Below are 20,053 nucleotides of genomic sequence, written 5' to 3' on the forward strand. Positions count from 1 at the left end.
TTTTAGGAAGAGCAATGTCCCAGCCGTTCCTTTCTTGGATTAGCTAGGTGGACATCTGACCCCATCATTCTTTCAGATAGCCACAAGCAATATTTTCAGGTTGTAAAAACAGAAGGATGCTGAGAACAAAATGCCCATAACTCATCCAATAAAATGCCTCTTGAAACCAGGGGTACTAATAGGAAGGGGGGGTCAAAAAAGGCAAGGTGGCAGCTCCAAGCACTTTATCGCAGTCCGGCTCTTTCTCGTGTGCAAGATGGTGGTGGCTGCCATGGTGACTTCCTTTGGCTCCCTTCCTTTGACTCCACCTTGTTGTTGTTGTTAGTTGCGAATTCATGTCCGATCCATCGTGACCCCCATGGACAATGTTCCTCCAGGCCTTCCTGTCCTCTACCATCTTCTGGAGTCCATTTAAGCTCACGCCTACTGCTTCAGTGACTCCATCCAGCCACCACCTCCTCTGTCGTCCCCTTCTTCTCTTGCCCTCAACCTTTCCCAGCATTAGGCTCTTCTCCAGTGAGTCCTTCCTTCTCATTAGGTGGCCAAAGTATTTGAGTTTTAGCTTCAGGATCTGGCCTGCTAAAGAGCAGTCAGGGTTGATCTCCTCTAGGACTGACCGGTTTGATCGCCTTGCGGTCCAAGGGACTCGCAGGAGTCTTCTCCAGCACCATAGTTCAAAGGCCTCCATTCTTTGGCGCTCAGCCTTTCTTATGGTCCAACTTTCACAGCCATACATTGCAACTGGGAAAACCATAGCCTTGACTATACACACTTTTGTTGACAGGGTGGTCTCTGCTTTTAAGTGTGCTGTCTAGATTTGCCATGGCTCTCCTCCCCAGGAGCAAGCGTCCACCTACAGCCTGACTTCTTTTCGCTTTCCACAACTTTTCAGCCTGGCCCACAGCAACAACCACACAAATTGTTGTTTGAGCTATATTATGTCCCAACGTAATCAAGAAGACATCTGCACTAATAAAATTAGCCTTTAATATACATAGCTTAAGTTTCAACGTACTCTCATAAACTTTTTACACCACAGGAATTTTTTTAAAAAAATATTTACGTTAGAAAAAAGACCCATAAAAATACAGGTTGTCCTTGCACTTAGGGCCACAACTGAGCCCAAAATTTCTGTCACTAAGAGAGACATTTGTTAAATGGGCTTTGCCTCATTTTACGACCTTTCTTGCCACAGCTGTTAAGTGAACTACTGCAGTTGTTAATTTAGTTGCACAGTTCTTAAGTGACTCTGGCTTCCCCCTAGACTTTGCTTGTCAGAAGGTTGCTAAAGCGGGGGATCACGTGATCCCAGGACACTGTAACAGTCATAAATATGAGTCAGTTGCCAAAAGTGTCTGAATTTTGATCACGTGACCACAGGGATGCTACAACAGTCGTAAGTGTGAAAAATGATCATAAGTCAGTATTTTTCAGTGCCATTGTACATTTGAAAGGTCACTCAAACTGTGGTATGTCAAAAATTTCCTGTATTGGAGGGAAACAGGTCAGTATCATCTCTGAGCTGCCCAGAGGGATGAAGTCACCCAGGTCGACCCAAGAATTGCTTGGCTGAGTTTCCAGGGAGATCATCCCACCAGCGTTTCCCACCCAAAGTCCTCCTGGCCGGGACGAGGTCAGATGCTGGAGCTGCTGGACTGGAGCTTCAAGCTGTTGGAAGTTGTGCACTGCATGGCATTCGACCTGCGAGACTGCAGCACTTTGGCCAAGTACCAAAGGAAGATGAAGAAGCCTGGAGAAAGAGGAGAAGATCAGGGATGTTGAGCAGCCCCTGGAAGGCAGCGAGGAATTCGGACGTGTGGTACTGTAGGAATAACCTTGTGGAACCGGAGGAAGAGCTGCATCCAAAGCAACAGATAGATAAAAGAAATCTGAGTCGGGGGCGGAAACGTAATCTGAGAAAGCAATCTCACAGAAAGCTCCCTAATTGATATGGAGATAAAGGGAGGAAGGTGGAAGTCTAATGGGACTTGCAAGATTCTGTTACTATAACCTTACAATAAAAGTAGACAATAGACAATAGAAGCATAGAGTTGGAGCTGGAGAAACAGGAGAATGTCACGGATGTTAAGCAGGTAGTGAGCAATTGGGATGCAGGGAAAGGACAGCAGCAGGGTTGAGGGCTGTGGACCATCACGTGCTGTGGAAGGACTGAAATTCAGAAGTTAAGGACATTTTTTTCACTGCTGGCAATTTCTCCCTATACAGGTCATTCCTAGAAGCAAATGACACAGTCATTAAACAAACCATATATGTGTGTGTGTGTGTGTGTGTGTGTGTGTGTGTGTGTGTGTGTGTGTGTGTGTAAATGATGGTTTTCAGTGAAACTGTTGCATACTAAACAAAAAAAACCTGTAGGGACTTTTCCAGGCAGATTTACCAGATGGTAGCTGGGTTTCCACACTGAATCTCAAACCATTACCTCATTTTATTTAGTCTAGCATGCTATGCAAACCCACCCTGTGGATGGTGTGGGATAAGCTAATGATTGCCCCCAAATCATCCAATAGGCATTGTCTTCTCCTCAACTCCCAGCTGCTCCAACTTCACCACAACAGTTGTTATATGTGATAGATTGGTTAGGTCCATGATATTCGTTCTATTTGAAGCCCTTCTCTTCCTGGAGATCCTGGAAGTCAATCTAAGACTTCCCCCCAACAAATCGTGGATTCTACCTACCATCCTCTAGGGCAGGAGTAGGCAACCTTGGCTCTTTTATGACTCGTGGACTTCAACTCCCAGAATTCCTGAGCCAGGCATGCTGAGCAGTGGCGTAGCGTGGGGGGTGCAGGGGGGGCGGGCCGCACCGGGCGCAACATCTGGGGGGGGGGGCGCTCGCACTGAGCTGCTCAGGGAGCCCCAAGGGCTGCACAGAGTCGGCTTGGCTCCGCTCTCGAGCTGCTCTTTCTTGCAAAGCGAAACGAGTCCGGCAGGTGAGATGGGAGGCCACATAAACTGAATAAAATAAATAGAAGCGCCCAATTCTCCGCCCAGGCTCAGGCCAACCGCAAGCGCCCCGCAGGCGCCCCGGCAGGCTTGGCCGAGCGAAGACGGACCCGCCGGCCGGCTGGCCTAGCTTCGTGCGCATGCGTGGCTTTATTTAGCGGGGCTCACGTGCGAGCTTGAATGCAGCGGCTCTTGCAGGTCGGAGCCCCGCCCAGCCGCCCTCGAGAGGGACCCGGAAGCATCCCGCATGCGCGCGACTCTTCTTGGAAAGTCTACGCCGCTGCGGGGCGCGTCTTTTCGGCGGTGCCATGACGTCACCGGGTTAGGGGGCGCAAATTGCCCCGGGTGCTGACAACCCACGCTACGCCACTGATGCTGAGGGGAAAGGGAGAGGTTTCCAAGCTGAGCCATACTGGCTCAGGAATTCTGGGAGTTGAAGTCCACGAGTCATAAAAGAGCCAAGGCTGCCTACCCCTGCTCTAGGGTCTGCCTCACTTACAAATTAGATCAATGCTTCTCAATTTTGGCAATGTTCAGATAGGTGGACTTTAACATTCCCAATTCTAGAGATGGAGTCCAGCCATCTGAAAGTTGCAAGGTTTGGAAACAACTGAATGATATTGAGAAGATGCATCTTAAGTTAGCAGTACCTAGTACTCTGAAAAGATGAAATCAGAGTCAAAATGCAACTCTCTCTTCTGCTGTATGAAAATCCAGGGGATAAAAACCGATACAGTGGCCGATCCCAAGAGTAAGGTGAGCAGGAATACTCACTGACCTTGGACAGAGTTGATGATGGTGAAAAGGTAGACGGCCACCCACGTGAAGGTCCCAGAAATGCCTGCAAAGAAGGCCACCCCCCATGGGATGCCCAGGACACAGCTCAGGCCCAGGAGCATCACCGCATATTCCCAGTGATGCTTGCGGTGTCTCAGCCGGAGAATCTCGTACACCATGGTGGCCAGCATTATGCTGTTGAAGAAGAGCACCAGGATTAAATAGCCCAAATTCAAGAAACTGTTGATCTCCTTTTTGGAACTCCAACAGCTGGAGAAGAAGAGAATAAAAACAGAAAAGTAAGTCTAGGCACTATTTAACTAGCTGGAAGGCACATGAAAATTGGAATGCACACCCTCAAATAGGCTGGGAAATTTTCTTTAAGCTGACATCTTTCCCCAAAAGAGGAATTTCCAGGACACTCCAGGGCCAATCATGAACGAGATGCATCCCACCCTCTTTGTGGCCTCTGCTCATACCCTGATTCCCTCATTCTCCAAGAAGGTTGGTTGATGGGAAATGATGTTATACCATAACCTGGCTACAGGTGTTTTTATAATCAGCTACGAGGGACCAAAAAATGGGCCATGCTAAGGGGGGGCCTAATGAGCCTAGCTCAGGGGTCTTCAAACTTGGCGTGCCTGGCTGAGGAATTCTGGGAGTTGAAGTCCACAAGTCATAAAAGGGCCAAGTTTGAAGACCTCTGGGCTAGCTGAAATACATCTTGATAGAATCATAGAATCCCAGCGCTGGAAGGGATCTTGGAGGTCTTCTAGTCCAACCTAATGCCCAAGTGCTTATGCCATCCTGGACAAATGTTGTCCAATCTTTTCTTGAAAACCTCCACTGATGGAGCATCCATCCATCCATCCATCCATCCATCCATCCAGCAATGAAGCACAATCATGATGTGAGATTAGAAGAAATTAATCTGGGAAATTATGATATGGATGAAATTCAAATATTGAGGCTGAAACCAAAGGGGAGAAAGTTACTCTGTGTAAACATTTTGCGCCACCCAGACAACAGGAAATGTGGGATAACCTGGAAGAGTCTTTAGTTGACGTGTTACCTCAACCCATGATTTAATTATGATCTATGACCTGCTATTTACATGTACATTATGAGGTTATGCACTGGAGACAAATTCCTTGTGTGTCCAATCACACTTGGCCAATAAGGAATTCTATGATGATCTATGATTATTTGTGAGACTTTAATGCAAGTATTACCCAGATTTGGTAATACTGAATCTAAAGGATGACTTTTTTGAATTGGAGGATTAGAACTAAATAAATTAATGTATAATTTACAAAATTTATACATTCAGTCTAAATGGATCACAATGGGATCAGTCTGGGGTTTCTATACATCAGCCATAGAGAGGATCATTGTTAATTATATATTTGTATTAGGGACGCGGTGGCTCAGTGGGTTAGGACACTGAGCTTGTCGATCAGAAGGTCAGCAGTTTGGCGGGTCGAATCCCGAGTGCCACGTAGCAGAGTCAGCGCCTGTTACTCGTCCCAGCTTCTGCCAACCTAGCAGTTCGAAAGCACGTAGAAATGCAAGTAGAAAAATAGGGACCACTACGGTGGGAAGGTAACAGCGTTCCGTGTGCCTTTGGCGTCTAGTCATGCCGGCCACATGACCACAGAGACGTCCTCGGACAAGCGCTAGCATGCAACCTTTACCTTTTTTTATCATTCTCAGGGATATGATTTAGTACAGTAACATCTCCAGTTGTTGGATCTCAGCCTCTGGTACCCAGAGGTGGACGGCTGTTAATCCTCAAGAAAATAATGCATCTTTCTGAATAGATAGTAGGGGGCATTTTTGTTCTGTCCCCCAGGAACTTACATGATGGAGTTGGTGTAATTCTCAGGAGACGTATAGACCTTCATAGAGAAAGGGCCATAGTAGGACTGATCAATCCCAAAAATTACACATACGATGAGTAAAGGAAGACCTGCAAAGGAGAACAGCTGGAGTTAATGCCACATCCAGCCCCCCCAACTCCACAACAATTGTTGAAAGGTAAGTTCAAGCTAGTACAAAAATGTGAAAGAAATCTTAGATAAAATATAATAGTTCCAGAACAAGAGACAGTAAGATCCAAAAAATATTTTATCACTCACCCCAGCCCATTAAGGACAGCTTGACAAATAAGCATTTGATGTAGGAGTTGAAGACTTCAATCACCATCCGGTAGAGAGTGTAGCCCTCAATGGCCATCCAGGTCAAGCATGCAAGCATGCAAAAATGCAGGAACATGCCACCAGCTTTGCAAGCCATGTCCCCTCCAATAGGAGCCAGGTGCACCGCAATGAGGAAGCTCACGTCGATGAGAAAGATGGACCAGAGAAGGTTCATGTGGACAAAGACAACGTGGTCCCTCTGCTTTTTCCTGTGAAGAAGAGCGAGCATCATACTTCTCTGCTTGATTGAGGCACCAAGCTGCAGTCATGAAAAGTCGCACAACCTGTTGTGGGGAAGGGTTTGATCCCTGAGACCTGACTCCTGAGTTATCTAACCTGCTTCCCTCCAGATGTCCTGCAACCCATTCTCGCACTCCATTGCTGTTGGCCGTGCTGGTTGGGGCTCATAGAAACTGAAGTCCAAAAGACTGGACAGCCGCAGGTCATTGACCTCTATCCATCTCAGGAAACATATATCCTTCAAATGCACACAGACTCTCACCCCCACAGATTGCTGTCCAGAGGAGATTCATGTGGACACAGACAATGGGATGCCTGCTTTTTCCTATGAAAAAGAAAGAGCATCACAATTGTCTACCTGTTTCATGAGGCCCCAATGTGGGCACCTTAATCCTTCAAGGACAGCTGCATTCCCTGCTGCTTTTCAGATATTTTGTGCTGCAGTTTTCACAATTACTGTCCACTGTGCCAGCTGCAGCTTAGGGAAACACAAGTCCAAAATGGCCCAAGCTCTACCCTTAGAAAATGTGTATCAAATTCACACTGTCTCCCACCCTCCATTGACTGCATCTGAGGGTGTCCCCTTCCCACTGAGGTGGCAAATGAATTCCTCACTCTTATGACCATGTGCCATGAGTTCTAAATTTCGAGAAAGGTCCATCTGGGGAATCCTGCAAAAGCCTTCCACAATCTGGCTTTGGCAATTATCACCAAGCTCAGTTTCTGACACTAAATTTGGGGTGGGGTGGGGTGGGGTACCACCTGGAGAAATAACCAAGTCCACAAAACTCCACCCTCGGTTCCTACAGGTTTGGTGATTACTGGGAACAGCCTGAAAATGGTGAATTTCAGCTTGCGGCTAGATTAGGGTTCACAGCCGTGTTTGGGACTCGGGTGAAAAGGAGTCCCTGCAGATTTTACTCCGTTAGCCACTGTCACTCTGTGAGTGGTGCCTGAAGACATTTCTTCAGTCATGTGGCCAGCATAACATCATGGAGCACTGTTTGCTCCCCACCAAAGTGGTACCTATTTATCTACTCTCGTTTGCATGCTTTCCAACTGATATTTTTATTTATTTATTTTTTATTTTAATTCCATTTATATCCCGCCCTTCTCCGAAGACTCAGGGCGGCTTACAAGCTTAGCAGTAGCCTTCATTCTATGTATATGCCTGCTTATTAGGGCTTTCACACAAGCGGCATTATTACAAAGTCAGCTTAATTGCCCCCAACAATCTGGGTCCTCATTTTACCTACCTCGGAAGGATGGAAGGCTGAGTCAACCTTGAGCCTGGTGGGATGCGAACCTGCACTAATTGCAGGCAGCTGGTGTTACTTAAGGAGGCATTAGCCCACTGCTCCACCAAGGCTGGAGCTGAGGCGATGACGGGAGCTTACCCCACCGCCAGGAACTCGGGTCTTGAACCTGGGCTGCCAGTTTTCCAGCTGACAAGCCCATGTCTTAACTGCTGAGCTGCCAGGCTGCCCAATGTGACTCAGAGATGCACATTGAGATGTTCCTGCAGATGATCTCACAGGGTTCTCCTTCACTGTCTTTGCTTGTTCCTTCTTCAGTGCTAGTCTAAATTCCTTCTAAAGTCCTTCTGAATCCTCCTGTTTTCCAACTTAGAGCAAAATATCAACTTATCCTACCTCAAGCAAAGGAAGACGATGGTGACGAGTGAAGCCAGTGCTGAAATGATGCAACCAACCAAAGTAACAATCTCCAGATGTTCCTTGTGGATCTCGTCTATATCTGAGAGAGGGACCTGTGGAAGGAAAGGAAGGAAAGAAAAGATCTAAGAAGCGTAAAGGAGTTTGAAAGATTGTTTTCAGCAGCTCCAGGCTTGAAGGAATCATAATGTTCTGAATGGGGTTGGGCCACAACTAGAAGACTTTGCAGGAAGCAATGAGGCCCTCAGGTCTAACTTCCTGTGAGGGATCAAATCTCTGAAAGATGTCTGTCTTCCTCTTGAACACATCCTGTGAAGAGGAATTTGCTCTCTTCCTGGTTAATTAGTTCTACAACCAGTGGAACAGCTTGCCTTCAGAAGGGAACCTATTTTCCAAAGCACCAGAAGGCAGGACAAGAAACAATGGATGGAATCAAGGAGAGATCTAAGCTAAAACTAAATAGAAATTTCCTGAACGTGAGAACAATTAATCAGTGGAATGGCTTGCCTTTGTGGATGCTCCATCATTGGAGGCTTTTAAGAGATTGGACAGCCACATGTCTGGAATGGTATAGGGTCTTCTTCTTCCTGAACAGTGGCCTGGACTCCAAGGTCCCCTCCAACTCTGTAACTGAGAGCCATGATTTGGTATCCTATGTTCTTGGTGTCAAAGATCAGATCTTCACCTTCACCTGTGTGACATGCTGCTGTCACATCTGGACAAATGGAGACTGGATGATGTGGTTCCTCAGTTGTCTTTATGGATACTTCAAGTCCATTTTTGACTCTTGGTAATTACCTGGACATTTCCTTGGCAAATTATCTTTACTCAAGGCTAAAACAGTTCAATTCTCTTAATCTCTCTTTTAGGGTTGGTTTTCCGATCTTTTTTCTTTTCTCGTGGAATTTATCCCTCCCTTCTATGGAATTTATCATTACTCTGGGTTCATTCACTTCCTGGAAAATGAAGTATGCATTTGTCTACCTTCAGTTTCAATAAATAATAATATTAATATTATTGATATTAATATTAAATAAATAAATAGAATTCTATTATTAAATAGTCAGTTTTTCTTGGTTAGGTTCAAGAGTAAGAGATCTCCTCATCCCTCACCACTGGCCAATCTTTCTGAATTTTGGGGAATTGTAGTCCACCACCATCCTTTGTCCCCATATCCTCTGCAGGATGCCGATATGAACTTTGGCACTCACCATGAGCACCGCAAAGAAGGTGAGATGGTCACAAAGGCAGGTTGTTTGGTTCTTTCCTTTCACCACTTCACAGCCTGAGGTGTTCCACTTGCCGATGTCACCGGCTACAATCAAAAGGGTTAGGGTCTTTTGGGGTTACTAATACTGGCAGTGACACAGTGAGGAGCAGTGCAGGTGGTCCTCAACTTACAAGCACAATTGAGCCCCAAATTTCTGTTGCCAAGTGAGACAGTTGCTAAGTGAATTTTGCCCCATTTTATGACATTTCTTGCCACAGTTGTTAAGTGAACTGCTGCAGGTGTTCAGAATAACATGGTTGTTAAGTGAATCTGGCTTCCCCATTCCCTTTGTTCATCAGAAGGACACTAAAGGGGATCACATGATCCTGGGTCCCTCAGTTGCCAAGTGTTGATCATGTGACCCTGGGGATGCTGCAACGGTGGGAAGTGTGAAAAACGTTCATAAGTCACTTTTTCCCATGCCATGGTAACTTTGAATGGTCACTAAATGAAAGGTTGTAAGTCATGAATGAACTGTTGTGAGTCAAGGGCTACCTATAATTTTAGGTATGTTGTCCCTCTGTTCCCTGCTGATGTGGGAAGACAAGAAGAACCGTGACTCTTTCCTAGATGAGGGTCATTCCAGTGGTGGGATTCAGCCGGTTCGCACCACTTTGGCAGAACCGGTAGCTAATTTTTTGTTGCCCAGGCCCAGAATGGACTTCCAGAAGTGGCATCCATGCAGAGAACCATTTGTTCACCTATTTGAATCCCACCACGGGCTCATTCCACTTCAAAAACAAGATAAAGCAGAGCAGCTGTGCAAGAAACAGCCCCCCCCTCTGCACCCCACCCCATTTCTTTGAGATCCGGTCCCATTTTTCAGTATTCACTGACCCAAATGTCTACGGAGATTCTCAGTCATCCAGGTCAGGGTTGTTTCAAGGGCGTTTTTCCAAGAGGCAACTGGATTTTCTTTGTTTCTCCTTGAAGGAATTTCGCTTCTCATCCAAGAGGCTTCTTCAGCTCTGACTTCAGGCGGAGTTTGAAAAGAAGCTGCTGGGATGGGAAGCGAAATGTCTTCAAAGAAAAACAAAGGAAGTCCAGTTGCCTCTTGAAAAAGCATCTTCGGGACTGACCCAAATTATGATTTTTGGTACACTAGTTCTGAGAAGGCAAAAGAAGAACTCAGGGTCTCTTGTAGGGCACCTCAACACAGCCCTATTTGGATGACCAGAGAGGGTAAGGTTTTTTTCTTTCCCCCATCCCCCCATCTGATATCCTCTCATGCAACTCCCACAATTCCAAACCAACACAGACCTCGAGGCTGGGTGACCCCAAAAGGGAGCCCAGGGGTCAGCTAGGGACTAGAATGACCCAAACATATTCTTTCCTCCTATTTATTTTCCCCATGCAACAATCCTGTGATGTAGGTTTAGCTGGGAGAGGGTGACTGACCCAAGGTCAGCCAGCTGGCTTTCATATCTAAGGTAGAACTAGAACTCACCGTCTCCTGGTTTCTAGGCCAGGACCTTAACCACTATGCCAAACTGGCTCAAAATTATTTCCTAATTTTTGTAAAGCCGCATTTTGCTCAAATGAAGAACTGCAAGAAACACAAAGCCCAGAGAACAGACTGGACAGTCACTTGTCCAGAATGGTATAGGGCAGGGGTAGGCAGCCTTGGCTCTTTTATGACTTGTGGACTTCAACTCCCAGAATTCTTGAGCCAGCCATGCTGAGGGGAAAGGGGGAGGTTTCCAAGCTGAGCCATGCTGGCTCAGGAATTCTGGGAGTTGAAGTCCACGAGTCATGAAGGGGCCATAGTTCCCCCATGCTGGCTCAGGAATTCTGGGAGTTGAAGTCCACGAGTCATGAAGGGGCCATAATTCCCCCATGCTGGCTCAGGAATTCTGGGAGTTGAAGTCCACGAGTCATGAGGGGGCCATAGTTCCCCCATGCTGGCTCAGGAATTCTGGGAGTTGAAGTCCACGAGTCATGAAGGGGCCACAGTTCCCTCATGCTGGCTCAGGAATTCTGGGAGTTGAAGTCCACGAGTCATGAAGGGGCCATAGTTCCCCCATGCTGGCTCAGGAATTCTGGGAGTTGAAGTCCACGACTCATAAAAGAGCCAAGGTTGCCTACCCCTGGTATAGGGTCTCCTGCTAAGGCTAGAAGACCTCCAAGGTCTCTTTCAACTCTTGTCATTCTGGTATTCCTTCCAAATCTTCGCATTCATGCTCCCAACATCCTTGGACACTTACGCTTGGGACCCATCACCCAGAAGACACACGAGGGAGTCACATTCCTCTGAAATAAAATCAAATTTCAAATAATGAATGTCACGCATGGTGGGGTTTTTTTAAAAAAAAATGTAAAAGACAGGGAGCTATCATAATGGTATATGAAGTGTTTCTTAGCCTCCACAAGTTTAAAATGTCTGGACTTCAACTTCAAAGTTCAAACTTGCAGAGGTTAAGAAACACTGATACATAGTTTTATCTTCTTTTGATGTACAGGCAGTTTGCGTGCGTCACTGGGAAGATTGCAATCTTCTATCAATGTTGTGCATGGAAGGAAGTCAACACAATGTTACCAGAAGAAGAAGTGTGGCTGTTCCATTGTCATCCCTTTGCTTACCAATAGAAACAGCACTTAGACTTATATACCGCTTCACAGTGCTTTACAGCCCTCTCTGAGCGGTCTACAGAGTCAGCCTTTTGCACCCAACAATCTGAATCCTCATTTGACCAACCTCAGATGGATGGAAGGCTGAGTCAACTTTGAGCTGCTCAGGATCGAACTCCTGGCAGTGGGCAGTGAGTTAGCCTGCAATGCTGCATTCTCACCACTGCGCCACCACGGCTCTTGCATACGTTGCTTCTGTTTCCAGTCCCTACCCTTCCTGCCTCCTTCCAAAATTGGGGCAACAAAGTCCAAACAGATTTGACGCCTGTTGAGGCTGCTGATGGATGGTGATATTTATTTAGTGAGTTCCTGTATACCCCAGCCACCTAGCCAACCTACAGCAGTACCTGGACGGTATCTCTTTACTCTCCTACCATCCGGTAGGAGATATAGGAGTATAGCCATCCGTACCAACAGGCTGAAAAATAGCTTTTATCCATGGGCTGTTAGGCTTTTGAATGGGATATAATCTCTGTGAACTTATGCAGAATTGACTTGGGAGGCCGGTGTGTGGTGTAGTTGGTTCACATGGTGTGGTGGGATGGAGGGTTTGTTGTCACTGTGTGTTGGGGGGAGAGAGCACGGGGGGAGGCTCAGCTAATCTCAATGTACACATGTACTTTGACAATAAAGGTTTATTATTATTATTAGAATAGAAAATAATAACAATCCCAACTAAAATGAAACAATACCCCAAAACAACGTGACACTCTCCAGAAATTGTAAAGGAAACTCATAACACCAGGTCAATAAATGGAAGCAGTGAATACATAGGCAGTCCTCGGCATACAGTCACAATTGAGTCCCAACGTTTTGTGGCTAAGCGAGGCTGTTGTGGGTTTTGCCCCATTGTATGACCTTTCTTGCCATAATTAAGTGAATCCCTGCAGTTGTTAACTACAGTAACAGGTGTGTTAAATGAATCTGGCTTCCCCATTGACTTTGCTGGTCAGAAAGTCACAAAAGGTGACCCCAGGATATCGCAATTGTCATGGACACATGCCAATTTGTCAAAGCATCCAAATTGTGAGCGCATGACCATGGGGATGTTGCAAAAGTTGTAGGTGTGAAAAACAGCCATGAGGCACTTTTTTCAGTGTCGTTGTAATTCCAAACCAGTTACTAAAAACATTGTTGTAAGTCGAGGACTTCCTGTACCAAAGGACAAGCATAATTTTAAGGTAACATCTCCCCCATCCTGAAGGTTGGTCCTGATCCTGCTAAGTTTTTCACAAGGTCTTGAAGATGTGGCTCCACCAGTGGTATTTGGTAGAACCTGTGCAGTGGTTACTTTAATTGTTCTTTGGCTTTGCATCTTTTCCACCGACTGTGGTTATATGGTTTTTAGCTTTTAATGTAGATTAAAAAAACTAAAAACATGGTTAGCCATGCAGAGTCATAGGGTCAAGATTGAATCACTATGATGCTTGCTAGCTTCTATCGGAAATCAGCTTGCCGTAGAAATGGGGGGAGGGGTAGAAAGCAAAGGGAAGAAACAAGATTCCAAGAAGCCGTTCATGGATCATGAGAGCCTGCAAGAATGCCAAGGTCACAAATGCAGGTGCTTGATGGAGAAAGGGACTGTTCCCATAACAAACCAAAGTTCTATGATTGGACAATGTGAACACCCAGGGAGTGGGGGCAAGGAAGCTATTGTTTAACTAGGCCAGGGGTAGGCCACCTTGGCTCTTTTATGACTCGTGGACTTCAACTCCCAGAATTCCTGAGCCAGCCATCCTGAGGGGAAAGGGAAAGGTTTCCAAGCTGAGCCATGCTGGCTCAGGAATTCTGGGAGTTGAAGTCCATGAGTCATAAAAGAGCCAAGGTGGCCTACCCCTGAAGTAGGCCAATTTTCGCATGGGAAAACCAGAGCTGGTTTTGCTTCTTCAGTTCCAAGATGTGTATTCAGTAAAGTTTATCTTTTATGGCACTCAAACGCCTTGAAGATTCCTTTTTTTATTATTATTTGCTAGGAGGACATTTGACACATTTGAGATGGATGACTAGATAAATTGAAATAATCAATCAATTAATCAGTTGATGACCCTAGATTCTCTTTCTCCACTCCTTCTTATTAAGATTAGTCAGACAGCACTAACGACAAATGACCAGAGACATTTCAGTTAATTCTCTATGTTTTGGGACTGATCAACCTTCACTAAAGAAGACACAATTGTTTCAATTGTTACCATTTTTTCAGACTGAAGGCATTAAACAATAATTCTCATAAACTGGATGGAAGAAGACTGCTGTGCCATCTCCTTCATTTCCCATTTACGGTATCGCATCATTTATGTGAGAAAACCACAATATATGACTTGGCTTATCCCATATCACAAGAATGTAGAAACGTGTGAAGAATCTTGATAGAGACCTTCCTGGTACTACAAACAAACCAGCATCAGGGCAATGGGAAGAAGAGATTTTTTGACCTACCTGAAGGTGGTTGTGCCAAATAGTGATTGATATCCGCTCTTTCGGAAGCAGCCCATGGACCGGTGTGTTTCCCACGGAGATGCCAATCACTTTTCCACCAAGGATTGGGTGGGAATCTTTGTCCTGCCAGGAACAATTTTAGATGATATAGATAGATGATAGATAGATAGATAGATAGATAGATAGATAGATAGATAGATAGATAGATAGATAGATAGATAGATAGATAGATAGACAGACAGACAGACAGACAGACAGACAGACAGACAGACAGACAGACAGACAGACAGATGATGGATGATAGATAGATAGATAGATAGATAGATAGATAGATAGATAGATAGATAGACAGACAGACAGACAGACAGACAGACAGACAGACAGACAGATGATGGATGATAGATAGATAGATAGATAGATAGATAGATAGATAGATAGATACAAGAGAGAGAGAAAGAGATGGATAGACAGAGATAGAGACAGACAAATAGACAGATGGATAGAGAGACAGATATCATTATCCTGTCAGAAACTAAGTTTAGATGGTTGATAGGTTAGTAGGTAGAAGAGAGACAGAGAGAACAACAGACCGACAGGCCGATAGACAGATATGGACAGACAGACAAAGACAGACATAAGGACCATCTTCTGTCTCGTTTCCTTTCTGTAATGTATCTCTTCTGCGATGTCAGTAAATCTTCAAAAGTTTGTTTTGTCAAGAGTAATGGTAGCTTCCAAGTTCTTTTCCTGCTTTGCCACAACACCCACACACTGTTACTGTACAGGCATGCAGGGATAACCCTGGCAGAGGTACATGGGAGTTACTAAGAGAAAATAAGACACATCTAAGCCTTTCTCCAGGCCATTACCTTGAAGAGCACCGGGCTCGTAGCTGCCAACATCACAACTCGTCCCTCCTGGTTGACTTTTGCACCTTTGGCTAAGACTGATTTTGACAGAGTCACCTGGAACTGATTAATTTCATCACCCTGTGACACAGAAAAAGATGTGGCATTGCAGACTCTGATTGGAAAGGAAGAACTACAGTTGCCTTGTAAAGGGAAAGCTGGAACCATCATTTCCCATCTGGATTTTCTTAATTTGGTTTGCATCTACCGGTTCTGGCAACCAGGCCTATGCAGCTATCTGTAATTTTCCAAATTATTATGGCATTCCTTTCAGGTCAGAATTATACACAGGTAGGTCCTTCAAGTTGTCAAGGTTGGTCACCCCTGGTATAGGGCTTGAGCAGGGGGTTGGACTAGAAGACCTCCACGGTCCCTTCCAATTCTGTTATTCACTATTCTGCATTCTGGCTTGTTGCATCTCAGCTCTGTACTCACCTGCACCTTTTCCTCAATGGACAGATTTTCAGGTGGCTGGGGTGAAATTTTGTGCACATTGGCAAATAAACGTGGTTGCCCAAATCTTTTGTGGTGGCCTTGAAACTGCGTCTCTACCAATATTGACTCCAGATGTTGGAGGTGTCTGTTGAGAAAAGAGGGACCAGATGACTCCAGGCAACAGATCCACAGGTGCCCACCTCCATTAAAGAGGCAGGCTGCCATTTCATTGACTTATCTTGGTCCAACAGGAAGCAACATTTGCAGCAAATCAGAATGATGTTAGAAGGACAACACATGAACAGTACAGGCTGTCCTCATTTAATGGCCATTCACAGTTACGGGGGTGATGAAAAAGTAACACTGTGACCAATCCTTCAATTATTTTTAATTTTTCCCCCGCCTATTTTTTAATAAATTAGGCAATGGATATTTCTAATACTTCCTCCTCCTATTTTTCCCCATAACAACAGCCTTGTGAGGTGTGTTAAGCAGAGAGAGAGAAAGACTGGGCCAAAGTCATCTAGCCAGCTTTCATGCTTAAGGCAGGACTAGAACTCGCAGTCTCCTGGCGGTTGGCCCAAAATCACCCAGCTGGCTTTCATGCCTAAAGCAGGACTAAAACTTACCATCTCCTCTTTTCTAGCTTGGTGCCTTCACAACTAGACCAAAGTGGCTCTTTACATCCTTCACAGGCCTCCACAATCCTTTCCAGTATGGCAAGATGAGTCTCTGTCTCCCTTAGAGTAATATTTCTCAACCTCAGCAACTTCAAGAAGAGTGGACCTCAATTCCCAGCTGGCTGGAGAATTCTGGGAATTGAAGTCCACTCTTCTTAAAGTTGCTGAGGTTGAGAAACCCTGCTTTAGAGACTCAACTAGGTTCTAACCTAGGGAACGTTGATGGCAGTTGTTAGTCATATGATTATAGCCTAAATGGTTGGGTTGGCAATATATAAGCCATGATTGTAATGTATTGTATCCCTTTAAATGTGTAATGATTGGCCAACGCTGTGTTCTTTCAACAGCCATAAGAGGGAGCTAGAGACATAGCTTCTCTCTGTGTGTGTGTTAGTTACTCTGTTACATTCTTGCTGATTATTGTTGATTGTGGTTTTGCTACTGTTTGCTAAGCCCGAAGAACTGTGTTTTTGACTTTTGGACTGGTAAGGCGACTTTGTATTGGATAACTCTTGAACTGTTGATATTCTTCTCTGTACCCGTGTATGACCTGGACTGTTTATTCTTGACTTGTGCTGCTCCTAAAAGTAAAGTTTTTTCCTTTTTTTTTTACACACCTCAGTGTATCAGTGTGGTTGCTGTGCAAAACCTGACTACTCTCAGTACCACTTCTCCTGTGCATTGTGCTTGTTGGCTCAGCAGCTATTCTGCACAAACCCTGTCAGCAGTGATGAAAGAATTGAATAGCAAGCACATTCTCTTTTGGAGCTGTGAAACCAGAGTGAGGAATCAAAGGCCCAGCTGCCTTTTCTTCACCAGTACAGAAAGCCATTAGCCCACGTATACTCACATAAAGGGATCTTCACGTATGACACCCCTACTTTGCCCAGGCTTTTCTAGTCTTGTCAGTATTGAATCGATTCTTGTAAATTCTGTTTCCACGTCACTTGTCTCATCTGGTTTTACTTTTCCCCACACTATTGGGTAAAACAAGAAAGAACATACCAGAAAACGTTCACCAGAGGTCCCTCCTCGGGAGCATAAAATTTATTTATTTATTTATTTTATTGGATTTGTATACCGCCCTATTCCCGTAGGACTCAGGGCAGTTTACAGGGCAGTTAAAACCATGAAATACAAAAAATTAAAATCAATTAAAACAATTAAATTAAATTCAAGCCCCAAGAGTAAATCTAAAACCCAGTTAAATTAACAACCCCACAGTCTGGACCGAACAGATCAAAGAGCCAAGTTTTCAGGTCCCGGCGAAATGAGCGAAGGTCGGGGGCAGTCCTAGGTTCTGTGGGTAGTTGGTTCCATAGGGCAGGCGCACCCACAGAGAATGCCCTTCCCCTGGGAATAACCCCCCGGCATTCATTAACCGTTATTCATTAATCATTCATTAAATGATACTTAAGGTGGCGAAAAGCAAGGTTTTACACCTGGACAGGAAAAACCAAAGGTACAAGTACAGATTAGGTGAAATCTGGCTCGAAAACAGTAACTGTGAGAGGGACCTTGGAGTCCTAGTAGACGATCACTTAAACATGAGCCAGCAGTGTGAGGCAACAGCCAAAAAAGCTAATGCAATCTTTGGTTATATTATAAACAGAGCCGTAGAATCAAAATCACGCGAAGTATTAGTACTGCTTTATAAAGCCTTAGTAAGGCCACATCTGGAATACTGCATCCAGTTTGGGTCACCACATTACAAAAAAGATGTTGAGGCTTTGGAAAAAGTGCAGAGAAGAGCAACTAAGATGATCAAAGGCCTGGAGACGGAAACATACGAAGAACGGCTGCAGGACCTGGATTTGGCTAGTCTAAAGAAAAGAAGAAATAGGGGAGACGTGATAGCAGTGTTCCAGTATTTGAGGGGCTGCCACAAAGAAGAGGGGGTCAACTTACTTTCCAAAGCACCAGAAGGCAAAAAAGAAGCAACGGATGGAAACTATTCAAGGAGATAAGCAACCTGGAATTAAGGAGAAACTTTCTAACAGTGAGGACAATCAACCAGTGGCCCAGCTGGCCTCCAGACATCGTAGGTGCTTCATCACTCGAGGTTTTTAAGAAGAGACTGGACAGCCACTTGTCTGAAATGATATAGGGCAGGGGTCCCCAACCCCCGGTCCGTGGACCGGTACTGGACCACGGCATGCCAACAACCAGTCTGCACAAACAAGCAAAGCCCCATCCATGGGATGCAGGCAGCACACAAAACCATGCACTCTCCAGTCTGTGGGAAAACCTTTCTCCACGGAACCGGTCCCTGGTGCCCAAAAGGATGGGGAACTCTGTGTTAGGCTCTCCTGTTTGAGCAGATCCCTTCCAGCTCTATTTTGATTCTTCTTGATCTAGTGATGGCTCTTAGAAGGGAAGGCGAGATGCTGTGCTCCGTAGGAATGGAGAGAGTTTTACATTACCTGGAAACTGGAGAAGGAGAAGGAGAAGATAAAAAGGTCTTCTGGGAGCCCTGATCTCAGTCCAGATGCTGCAGAGGTTTGATGCTGTCGTCATGGTCTTATACAAGGCTTCCTTGCACAACCTCCAATAGCTTGGCTCTCCTTCAACGCACCTGGAAAAGTGCACAAAAAAGGACCTTAGTTAAACACTGGATCCCTTGACCGAGATAAGCGCTGCCTCACAGAATCGGACATGACTGGACAAGGTAAACCTTTACCTTTACTTTCTATGAGTAGAATTGTCCAAAGCACACGCTCCGCTAGAGAGAAGTTCTCTGAGGATGGACTCCAGCAGGAATCCGAAAACCCGGAAGACTAACCCTCTGGTCCTGGTGACCGATTCAGATTGAATCCTGACTCTAGCTTCCCCATTGTTAGAAGGCCACAAAAGTGATCATATGACCCTAAGGACACTGCACCCTTCATAAATACATCCCAAACGTCCAAATTTTGATCACGTGACTTGAAATTTTGAATCTCCCTCTGATATGCTTTCCCCCCCCACTATTTCCTGTCCTGCCCTCAGGTGCTTTGGGGAAGAAATTGATCTCCTCTTCTCTGTAACAGACTCTCAAGTACCCGAAGCTTGCTATCCTATCAGCATCAAATTCCTGGGTGTGTAGCTAGTGAGTAGGCTGGCTTGGTCGCTCAACAGCGAGACACTGGTGAAGCGGGCACAGAAACACTTGCATTTTCTGCATCGCATGAGAAAAGCTCATCTTCCTTCCCCTGTCCTGACCACTTTCTACAGGGGGACAATCTACAGGGGGACGATCGAGAGCATCCTGTCATACAGCATCACAGTCTGGTTTGGAAGCATCCCTGCTTCAGACAGGAAGGCGGTGCAGAGAGTGGTGAGGATGGCCAAAAAGATCCTTGGCAGTTTCCTCCCTCCCATCCAGGACATAGCACAGAAGCGTTGTTTGAACAGGGTCCGTAAGATTATCTGGGACACTGCACATCCTCTTCACAACCTGTTTTCCTTGCTACCTTCTGGGAGGAGGCGGCTTCGTGGTATCCACAGCAGAACATCCAGATTCAGCCATAGTTGCATTAACCTTGTGAACTCTCAGGCTTCCTCCTTCCGTTATGTATTCAAGATGGAGAGCATTTAATATTTACGTAATATTTGTTATGTATGTATTTAATATTTATTTGTTATGTATATGTAGGGGTATGGGTCTATACATACTGTATGTGTATATAGTATGGTTAGTGTGTGTCATGCATGTGGTCCACTTTGAGAGCAGGCAACTAAATTTCATTTTTGATGTGTGCCATTGTGCTAAACAGTAAAAAAATAACAATAAAGGTTATGTTATCTTATCTTACCTAGTTCTTCTCTTCAATAGTTCCGTAAGCTAGGGATCCCCAACCTGTGG

The 20,053-nt window shown here is 45.3% G+C and overlaps 1 protein-coding gene across 1 annotated transcript; it reads right to left on the reverse strand.

Annotated features, from left to right (window-relative positions):
• Nucleotides 1-967: 967 nt before the first annotated feature.
• LOC308672592 (adhesion G-protein coupled receptor G1-like) lies at nucleotides 968-19,043 on the reverse strand (the record flags this gene model as incomplete). The annotated part of the gene is given in 14 exon segments (XM_081335636.1): nucleotides 968-1,750; nucleotides 3,743-4,011; nucleotides 5,602-5,710; nucleotides 5,880-6,148; nucleotides 7,832-7,947; nucleotides 9,064-9,167; nucleotides 11,327-11,372; nucleotides 14,187-14,309; nucleotides 15,056-15,175; nucleotides 15,530-15,674; nucleotides 17,060-17,186; nucleotides 18,633-18,737; nucleotides 18,740-18,784; nucleotides 18,992-19,043. Coding segments are annotated over 14 exon segments (1,746 nt in total). The 3' UTR covers nucleotides 968-1,634.
• Nucleotides 19,044-20,053: the final 1,010 nt, after the last annotated feature.

This window comes from Vipera berus (genome assembly GCF_964194415.1).
Source record: "Vipera berus genome assembly, chromosome: 10".
In the NCBI taxonomy this organism is placed as follows: domain Eukaryota; kingdom Metazoa; phylum Chordata; class Lepidosauria; order Squamata; family Viperidae; genus Vipera; species Vipera berus.